At 37.3% G+C, this 10,928-nt stretch overlaps 1 protein-coding gene across 1 annotated transcript in view; it reads left to right on the forward strand.

The window, feature by feature from the left end:
- LOC122245873 (leptin receptor overlapping transcript-like 1) overlaps nucleotides 1–10,420 on the forward strand; it is a 12,456-nt gene extending 2,036 nt beyond the window's left edge. The window contains exons 1-3 of the mRNA XM_043003977.2: nucleotides 1–2,735; nucleotides 3,606–3,801; nucleotides 8,311–10,420. The exon at nucleotides 1–2,735 is cut by the window's left edge and continues 2,036 nt beyond it. Of these exons, the coding sequence (XP_042859911.1) occupies nucleotides 2,698–2,735; nucleotides 3,606–3,801; nucleotides 8,311–8,424 (348 nt within the window). The 5' untranslated portion in view covers nucleotides 1–2,697 and the 3' untranslated portion in view covers nucleotides 8,425–10,420. The remainder of the gene's footprint in view (nucleotides 2,736–3,605; nucleotides 3,802–8,310) is intronic.
- Nucleotides 10,421–10,928: the final 508 nt, after the last annotated feature.

Below are 10,928 nucleotides of genomic sequence, written 5' to 3' on the forward strand. Positions count from 1 at the left end.
CTTAACACCAAGTGATACACTAAAGAAGCTTTATAATGCATTTAAAGATGTTTGTAGAATGTTTGTGCCCCCCAAAAAACAACAGAAATAAGAATATTATACCAAGAGATTGAAGGATCATGTTAAGAAACAAGAAAAATAAGGTTAACAAATTGAAAAAACAACAGATCATGCCAAGAGCAAAAGGATCAAAGCAGAGATAAGGCTATTAGAAGATAAATTAAAACTCTATAAGTAACCATAAAGCAGCCGAAGAAAAAAGAACTGTGAAAGCTATAAAACGGAATGCAAAATAATTTTTCTCTTATGCAAACAACAAGTTAAAGAAAATAACAGAAATTAGGCCTCTTGAGAATAATGGTGCATTGGTAACTGATTCAAAGGAAATGGCTGAAGTACTCAATTTGCAATATGAAGAAGTATATAGTGTCCCAAGAATAGTAAAATTGATATCAGACCCACAACAACACTTTAGTATTATTAGTAACGAAGATGAATGTCTCACTGACTTCATATTCAATGAAAAAGATTGGTGACATTGATAATGGTGTGAAACACTCGAGAGTAACGTCATTTGTAGATGATACAAGAATTAGTACACCCACAGATATATAAGTGTGTGTGTGTGTGTGTGTGAGAGAGTGTGTGTGCACACAAATATTACCCTCAGAATAATAGAGGAACAGCACCAACTCAGATACACCTTGACACCCATCAGCAGTAGCAAAACTTGGTAAGATACTTGGACCAAACGAGCCTGGCTGCAGTAGAAGAGACCTTTTTTGTGTTTTGAAATATTTGAATCTTGTTTTTAGCAAAGTCAATGAATATGAGTTATGAAAAGACACTTTACATAAATGGAAAAGAGAAAATTAGAAGAAGGCTTATATCAGGCATCCATCCCACAACCTTGGCTAAAAACCTAAGTGTTTCATTAATGCTGGTACCAAAGGAAAGGATCAAGGTTGGGGGCGGAGAAAATATAACTGATCTGCATGAGAGACCCAATTTGACCCTCAGAAAATCACCTGATTCTACTCCAGTGGTGGATGTGTCGGTCACAGCTTGTCCTTTTATACAGCATAGGCTTGATCAAACATCTTTGTATACATACCTACATGCACAGAACTCTATGGTAAGTATTATAACATCCTTATAGGACACACACACATGAGGAGGTAGGGTTACTAGGAAAGGTGTAATAAGGTCTGATCTGGGCCTTTACATATGTATGGTAGTGTGGCTTAGGTTGTAAAGAACATGACCAAAACAGCTTTCATAGCTTATTGCTTAAGCTTGAACAGTAGGACGTTGGAGTGAGGGCTGCTGCTCCTCTGAGGAGGAGCAAGGTGTTACTCCTCTGCTCCCCAAGAGAGGAGACTCTGTACCACAGTGTATGATTTGTCTCAGGATATGTGTGAATCATGTGCTTTCTTGTGATGTGTGACGTTTGGAATGTGATGAGGGAAGTGTTGCATCAATACATAGATCTTGCAAAAGGAAAGAAACAACACTTGTATGTCAGATGTGACAGTAAGAAAGGGGTAGACAGATAGCAACAAGCATACGTATATGTATGTATATCTGTGTATGTGGTAGAATATATATGTAACAAGTAGAATAACATGAAAGATACAAATTACATTGACTATTGCATTATATAGAATATAATAGCAAAAGCATACATGTGTAAATAATACTCGATGGACATGATAACAGTTACAGCAGACGTAATATATAGATACAAATGTTTATTTCAAGGTTAAAAAAGGAAAGGCAAGTAAAGAGGAGTGGGAGAGAAGGAGAAGAGGAGGGACAAAAAGAGAGGGAGTGAGGGAGGAAGAGAGGAGAAGTAGAGTGATGGAGAGGAGAGAGAGAGCAAGAGTTTATGGTGTAAAAAACATGGCAGAATCTTTGATTTTGTGCTTTTGACAATGCCAGGAAATTTGTTTTCTTATACCTTACCATGTTATTAAACAGCCAGACGTATAAGACTCTGACAACACTAGAAATACACATGTCTCAGGCTCTGTGATGTAGTATATATCTGATAATCTTCTATCATTAATATTTGTCTTTGTATTTGAGTGGTGATGTTGCTTTTCTTTTGTAAGTATATTGGTAAATAGCAGACAACACATTTCTCTCGCTCTCTCTCTTTTTCTTTCTCTCTTTCTCTCCCTCCCTCCCTCCATCTCCTCCTCCCTTTCTCTCTCTTTCTCCCTCTCCCTCCCTCCCTCCCTTTCCCCCCCTTCTACCTCCATCTCCCTCTCGTCTCCCTTCTCTTAACTTTTCAATCCTATAAGTTTTACATTGATCTCAGGTGTAAAAATGTGAAAAAGAAGAGTGAGAGTTTGTATTTATACTCTTACATCTTATATGTATCTGATATTTGCATATTCCATGAATTAGAACAAGCAAAGACTTGTTTTGTGTTGATATGTGGGTTTGAACATACTGCTTTGTGGCCAGTTGTTGTTAGTGTAGATTTGCCATTGCAAAGAACTTGAGTTTAGTTGAAGGTACTGTAGTTGAAATCTTTTGAAATATGTATTTTATATTATCATGGGTTATTGCTGATGATAATTTTTGGAGTGTGCCACATAAGAGCACAACATCTTACATTTTTGTTTCAACTTTTTTCCACTTCTGTTTTCAGCTTTGGTGAGTTTGGCATTTTCTGCCTCAATAGGCCTTATGTTCCTGATCCTGGCCTGCGCCCTGCCAGAGTACAAGTAAGATATTTTTACTTTTTTCGGGTATTATCTGTTATAGGAACTTATTCACAGAAGTAACGTGTAGGAAAGCCTGTTTAAAGATTTTGTTTTGATGTTTGTGATATGCTGAGAGAGTGAAAAAAAATATATATTTCTTTTATGATAGGTTTAATGCATTACAGTGTAGATTAAATTAAAATTAAAATGCATCATGATTTAAGCTTAACTCCTTCACTATGGGCAGTAGAAGACGCTCCCCACACTGCATCAGGGCTGCCGGTGCGCGCCAAATTTTAAACGTCACTATTGAATATGACGTTTTAAGCCAAAACTCAACATAATCATCATGTGTTATATATCAAAATATGCATAGTTAACCTCTTTCCCCATGTGCATGTGACAAGTTATTTACATGGGTTGGGAGGAAGATGGAAAGAATGACCTTGGTGGGAGGCCTCACTCAGATGACCAAAGAAAACAGTTGAAGTAGTATGGTAAACTAATCATAATCAGTTTTATATTTTTACATAATGTTCATAAATGAATAATAAAATTATTGCTAGCAGGGCGCATCGGTATCTCCCCTGGTATAAGCCAATCCCATTCTCATGTAATGATAATGGAAGTCAAGTAAGCCATCGTATCATATCCGACCTCTATTCTGAAACATCTCGCACAGTATCCGGAAGAAAGAAAACTTAATTCTAACAGAACTCAGCCATGATGCAGTATGCTTGTCCTCAGGTTTGTCACGAGTGCTGCGAGGGCGCAGTATACACGTCCTCGTAGTGAAGGGGTTAAAGAAATTTTTTGTATATATCATTCAACTTTTATTCATTAACTTCTTCATTTTTGTGCATTTACTAGTTCATTCACTGTTTTTCCTAGTAACTGGTGGCCGTTCTTCGTGCTGATGTTCTACGTCCTGGCTCCCATCCCAACCATCATCGCTCGTAGAATGTCGGAGGACTCTGGCGGCAGCAATCCGTGTAAAGAACTGGCATACTTCATAACGGCGGGCTTGGTCGTGTCTGCCTTTGGTCTTCCCATTGTGCTGGCCAGAGCACCCGTCGAACAGCCAGTGGTAAGAGAGGCGTTTCTACTCCTCATACTCCTTTCCTCTCCTCCCCTCTCCTTCTCCTCTTCCTCCTCCTATTCCTCCTACTTCTCCTCCTCCTCCTCCTACTTCTCCTCCTCCTCCTCCTACTTTTCTTCCTCCTCCTCCCCCTCCCCCTCCCCCTCCCCCCATACTTCTCCTCCTCCTCCTCCCCTACTTCTACTCCTACTTCTACTTCTACTTCTACTTCTACTTCTCCTACTTCTGCTTCCTCCTCCTCATTCTCCTCCTCCTCCTCCTCCTCTTACTCCTCTTACTCCTACTCCTCCTTCCTTCTGCCTCCTTCCTCTTTCCTCCTCCTCCTCCTCCTCCTCCTCAATTCCTCTTCATCAACTCCTCTTCCACCTATCTCTGCACTTCTCCTCCTTCTCTTCCTTCTCTTCCTTCTCCTCCTTCTACTCCTTTTGTCCTCTCAGTTTGTTTTGGTTCTTCAATTTTCTCATCCTCCTTTTCTATTTTTTTTCTTTTTCCTTTTAGATTTTTCCTTTGTTTTGTCATGATTTCATTGTTTCATATTTGTACTCTATCATCACAACACTTATATTATATATTATATTTATAGTCAATTGTAAATTCTATTATATTTCTCCTTCTATTTCTGTTTGCTCCATCTTTCTCCCTGTCTATCTGCATTTTTCTCTTTGTCTGTCTGTCTCCTAACCCCTCCTTCTCTCTCTCTCTCTCTCTCTCCCCCCCCCCCCCTTATCCTCTGCATCCTCTTCAGTCAGATCGGTTGCTCTCATATCATCTCTCACTGCATCCATGAATTCCCTCTTAGGCCTTCTCCTCTTTCTTCTCCTTGGTGGATACATTCCTAACATCCGCCTCCTGACAAGTTCCTCGTCCCTATTTGATCCATTAACCCATTCGTCTGGGCTGATTATTTGCCCAATGCTTCTCCCGCCATGGGGATAACATGCACATGCAGCATCCACATGTTAGATCTCTCCTGGCACGATACTGAGTTACGCCTCTCAGAGCGCTCTACACCCACCTGATTTTATGGGATGCTGAGAGAGAGAGAGAGAGAGAGAGAGAGAGAGAGAGAGAGAGAGAGAGAGAGAGACTTTTTTTTTGGGGGGGGTAAGCCAAGATCAGTGTGTCTATATAAATGCAACTGCAATGAGTATATACATCTGTAACTATGTAAAACATGTATTTAGAGGGAAAGATCATGACGCAATAGGATGTCATTTGTCCGGAGCAAAATAATCCTATGACATAATATTCCGTCATCTGGCGCAAATGGGTTAATAAAGAATGTATGTAGCACAGCCATATCCATTCTATAAGCAAAGTCAATCATCCTCTGCCCTTCTGTATACCTTTCCTCAAAACCATTTATCTCCATTATCCTCTCATCCCCCCATTTCCTCAACCTTCATGCCCATTGAAATCTGCCCCAACCAACACTCTTCTCTTAGGATGCTTCCCATCAGTTCATTAGTATCCTCCCAGAAATCTTTCTTCTCCTCTATCTCACAGCCCACTGGTTTGTGCACTAGGGTATTTCAATAATTGGTGATTTTTGAAAAATCCTTCAAATTCACGGAGACTGTTCAGAAGTAGGCTCCATTTATTTTTTCTTGACTAGTGATACCATTTTTATTTGTTTTTATCAATGTTTACCTATTGCACTTTTTACTCAAAGATACGAAAAATACGATTAAATAATTAGTTTAGTCTGGGGTGAAATTACCCGTTTTCTATATTTTCTTCGTCATTTTAGCAGTAATTACTTAACGATGTATTCAAATTATGTTGATTTATTCAATCGTGTATAGTATAATTTTAACTTTTAAGAGTATTTTTTCTATAATTAAGCATAATATAACACATTGTGAAAGTATATTACAAATTAGAAACGTATCTTTTATTGGCAATATCTATAACATGCAACAACTTCTCACATATATTATATTACCCTATCCACATTTCCTTTCAATCTCTTCCGCAATTACCGTATATTTGATATAGAGACAAGGGTATTGATGTCCCAGGACCGCTTCATGTCTCCAATCAGTCTTTCACAATGCTGATTATGGCCGGGAATTAGCATATCTTATTCATATCTTCCCGTATATGATAGAACAAAGGGGAACTAAACACTCTTTCCGAAAAACCTGGGACATTCACAAAATTGTCTGTGCTGAGGTTGCATAACTTCTCATTGGAAAAATTGTACCGAATTCGATCTTTCAGTTTGGCTGGTTTGTATATCCAGCTTTTTCCAATCCCATTTTCAACATACCAAATACCTCATGCATGCAGTCAGCATCGTGAGAGAGTGGCATGAAAATAACATCTGTGTTATGCAGATATCTACTGATGGATGCAAAGTAGGATTTGTCAAACCCTAATCTGATCCCTACTTCTGAACACATTTGAGATGCCCCAAATGCTGTCTGAAATATTGTCGGCCCGGTGCTAATGACAGCTTTTCGCCAGCAAAAGAAATGGATTTTGGAGAACTCGAAGATACCTTTGATAACAGTAGGGTTCTTTTGCAATGTCCTCAAGCATCTAATAAGATTGTCTTTCAAGCCAACTTTTGTCTGGGATGGCAAATCAGCATTTTCAATACTTTATAATTTATCAAGTACAACATCAAGTGATACAAACATGCAATGATGAACACATATAACCTAACCACCTAACACCAACTGGCACAAATATCCTAGGCAATGTCATGTTTTTTAAATTCTTTTAAGGACTCAAGACAAAATAATTTTGCTTGTCTGTCCAGTAGTTCATGAATGGTTACCCGTCAATAGCATTAAAGTCAATTGGCCACTTAAAATGGACCTCAACCTTTATATCCTAAAAAAAAAATCAATCACTTCTGTTAATTCCCTGAGGTTATGACATATTGTTTTTGTTCATATTTTATTTTTCTTCAATGAAGCTAGAGTGCCATCTCTTTTACCAATAGTTGCCTCCCTTTTCTTGTGGAATATGGTAGTATCTGAAGGAATCAATCTGCTGTCAAGGCCTACTACTTGAGAAAAAAAAACAAAAAAACATCAGTATCTCTTGTACAGCTTCACTGGAGACGTTCCACCACAATGCAGTTTCCACTACAGGAGTCTAATAAAATTTGTTGCATTATTTCCGTGGTGTATTTCCGTTTCTTTCCTGGCAGTTATCAGGAGTGGATAAATCTTCTAAGGTTGACGAAGATTGGTTTCCGTTGTCATGTTCATTGTCTGTTTGGTTTTCACATATTCCTGAATGTCACTCAGTTATTTTATTTGCCAGACTACATTTCCTCTTATTTCTGTATACCTTCCTTTTAGTAGCTTTATGGTCAACAGAACCAAGGGATCCAGCACTACCATTTAACTTTGCTTCATACCACTCGATATCTTCTTGTAGCACTTCTCTCGGTTGTCTCTTGCCTTTAAAAGATACGATTTCAGTACCAATAAACGAAACTTTCAAACTCTCCTTCTGTATATAATAAGATACTTTCTTTATGTTTAGTACTTTTGTGATAGCATTTAGTTTAGTAATAGTCTTCAGTCCAAATTTCTGATATAATTCTTCAATTCAGTCACAGGTTTCGAAACATTTTCTCGTCCAGAAACGTTTGAATTTTAATCACTTTCAGCGAATTATATCGTGCTAAAATATCACAAAAACATAGCAACACAACAGAAGCTTATTGGAATGTACAATAATGTTATTCATTAACTAACAATTATATGCTTATTGAAGAAACACGGGCATTACTTTTATAGGCCATTAAGGTCAGTCAGTGACCTAAGGTCATCGAGGAACTTGTTATATGCGTTATTTAAGTGCCTAAGTTCAGTGAAGAATTTGTTACATGTAATATTTAAGTGCCCAAGGTCAGCAAGGAACTTGATGACCTAAAGACACAAATTTGATTATGATTCGGAAGGGAACTATGATCACTTAACGTTAGCGAGGAAGTTCGAAGTGCGTGGACCTCGTCCGCTGCGCGGCCCCAATTCCGCGGAAATGCGTAATATATTAAATTGAAAAGTGCAACCCCTAAACGTTATCAGATCAAGCTGATTTTTTTCACATTTCATTTTTATGATATATGGAGCCTATTTTTGTACAGTCACGATGACATTTCAAAAGTTGCAATTATTGAAATACCCTATTGTGCACCCTTGTGACTGGCATGGGACTCTTCTATGTACTTTTTGAAATTCTATATGGAAATTTATAGTCAAAATGTTGAAAAAAGTAATATAGGTAACATTCAAGTTTTTTTTTTTTTTTTGTATTCACCCCATTTTTATGCCCAATTCCTGCTCATTTATACATTGAGAGTACCGTGGATTTTGTCACTTTTGAGTGACTTGTAGTAGGTATGGCTGTTGCCACTCGTCTGTAATGGCTTAATAGATTCAGCTTTCTTTCACAAAGTTAAATGTTTTCTATTGTCTTTAGGTTATATTTAATATCAGTATTGCAGTAGCAACAACATGTACCCTTTTCCAGATTCAGTGGGGTGCTTGTGCTCTGGTTCTCTCAGGGAACATCGTCACCTTCCTGACCATCTGGGGCTTCTTTGTGATGGCTGACAGCGACGATGTGGAGTACAGCATGTGGTGAGGTGCAAGTGGAGGCCGAGCGAGTGGGCAAAGAAGGGGCCAAGGACGGAGGCCGTTCATTGCTCTCTCCCGTAATCCCAAGTGACAGAACTCCACTCGTAATTCCAGTGGAACTTCGGTTCACGGTGGCTGTCGAAAATTTGGAATTTATATCTACCATTAGTTAATTAGGGCTCCAAGGGAAGTCGTCGTATCAAAAGAATATTTATTGTGGGTCACAAGCACTTGCAGTCTGCCTGTCTGTCTGTCTGTCAGTTTTATGATCTTTTGAGATGACTTAATATGGATGCAATATGCTAGGGTTAAGCATTGGTTTAAGTTGATTCCTGTAATCAATTTTGTGTCAAATTTTAATGAAGTATGTCTGTCAGTGTAGCTGTTCCTCTTGGATGATTATGTTGTGGGCTAACCGGCTAACCGGTACTTCTGTCTTTCTCTGCCTTATTCTCATTCTTGTACACAGTGACAATCATGTGTGTATTATTTGTATTTTTTCATCATTATTTGATCTATGTATTTTGTTTATTATTTTAAGAACTGCAGGAAATGTTGAGAATGATTTTTTAACCCATTCATGGCGGGGCTATTCCGGCTCTAAATGGTCGGAACGCCCTGGTTTTCAAACGCATAAGCCTAACGCCTCGGGATTCTTGGGCGCACTAGCAGCGAGCTTGGGCTGTCCACTTACTAACCCCGAGCGCTGGCCTTGACCAAATATCTCATCGCCGGCGTCTGACCCATAAACCACGAAACGTGTCAGCACGTCAGCTGGCGTGAAAGGGTTAAGATACTTTGGTTAGGCAGGTCTCCTTAAATTTGATTTTGATAGTATTTGAGAGAAATTCTGTAAAATGAAATTAAAGTGGTATCTTATATTATCCTAGAATGATGTATAGTTTCTATTCTTTTTGTGTAATTTTAGATACACTCACTTTATTTCACTTTGTTGTTCGTATGATTTATATTACATTGTAATTGATGTGTACAATTAATGATTGATAAAGTGGAGAAGTAGTGGAAATGCTCTATTCATTCTGAAGGGGATAAAGTAAAATTCTTTTACACTCTATTTTAAGAATAAAAATGGTGTGATGTTATTCTAAAGTTATTTATTGATACTTAGATGTTCCTTTTTTTTTTTTAATATACCCTGTAACTTATCCCTCATTCAATATACTGTATTTTTCCTACGTGAATACTAGATAGGTATAAAATAGGGAGGGTGTTGGGATAACATGTAAATAGAAAACAATATTTGATAGCAGTGTAAATATCAAGGGGGAAATATTTTTTATGATTTATAAGTCAGAATGATTAACTAGGGGCTGAACAGAAATGAACCTGCTGCTTGTCGAGAAACAGAAAAAAAAAAAAATCATATACAAATGAAAGTTGCATATGTATAGGTCCGTAACCTTCTTGCTCACATTAATCAATGTGTAAAATTGAGAAAACTTATTATAAATGAGTAGTATTTCATTTGACCCCAACAAATACGAAGAGTAGTTTTTCTGTTACTATGCTGAAGCATTCTAGAAAAGTTGTTCATGGGTATACTTGAGGATACTTTTTGTTGGATGTCAAGAACAGAGAAAACCAGAGAGTTTATCAGATCTCAGAAGGTACGATTCAAATAGCTTTACCTTTATTTTTGGAGGTTCGTCTTTATTGATCCCATTTTAGGTACTTGTGAGTCCGTCTGTGTTGAAAGAAAACGGTGGTAGTGATTTCTCTTTTCTTGTGCATCACTTGTAGAAGGTGAAATGTGACATAGTCCCTTTTCAGCTTTCTAAAGGTACACTGAAAATTAATACTGTATTTTATATAAGTTTAATTGTGATAGGTATAGTAAGTAGTAATAACCAATTTCTAGTTGTGTATTCAGATTTTCCAGATATGAGGAAATATGTTGTTTTTTTAGTTGAGAACTTAAAACCTCCATCCTTCCCAGGAATCTTATAACTCCTGTACCTTTATTCAATATACCAAAATATAAAGATATGTTTTTGATTTATGCCCCTTTACATGGTTGTATGGGATCAAAAGCTATTTAGTAGCTTACATTTTGTCAAAGGTTTTCTGTTCTGACTTTTCCAATTTAAGGGGAATGATATTATGAATGCACATTGCTAGTATACAGTGATTTTAAATGTAGTGTCAAGAAAGGGATGGTGTATTATATTTGCTTCAAAATTAATACCCTTCAGCTTTTGTAAACTTCCATAACTATGAAGTAGCAATTCATATATATATATATATATATATATATATATATATATATATATATATATATATATATATATATATATATATATATATATACTTAATTATCAGATGCAGAAAAGTGTTTACTCATTATTTGTTCCTGTTTAACTTACATTTTATGTTGCTGAGTTGTAAGAGGAGACTGTGCACTTGGTTAACCCATTCCCGACGGGGGAATTCTAGCCTTGAATGTCCAAATGCCGGGGCGTTCGAATTATTAGGCCTAAATCAATTGAATGG

Source organism: Penaeus japonicus, unplaced genomic scaffold (genome assembly GCF_977035675.1).
Source record: "Penaeus japonicus unplaced genomic scaffold, GWHDUDI00000001_assembly GWHDUDI00000017, whole genome shotgun sequence".
In the NCBI taxonomy this organism is placed as follows: domain Eukaryota; kingdom Metazoa; phylum Arthropoda; class Malacostraca; order Decapoda; family Penaeidae; genus Penaeus; species Penaeus japonicus.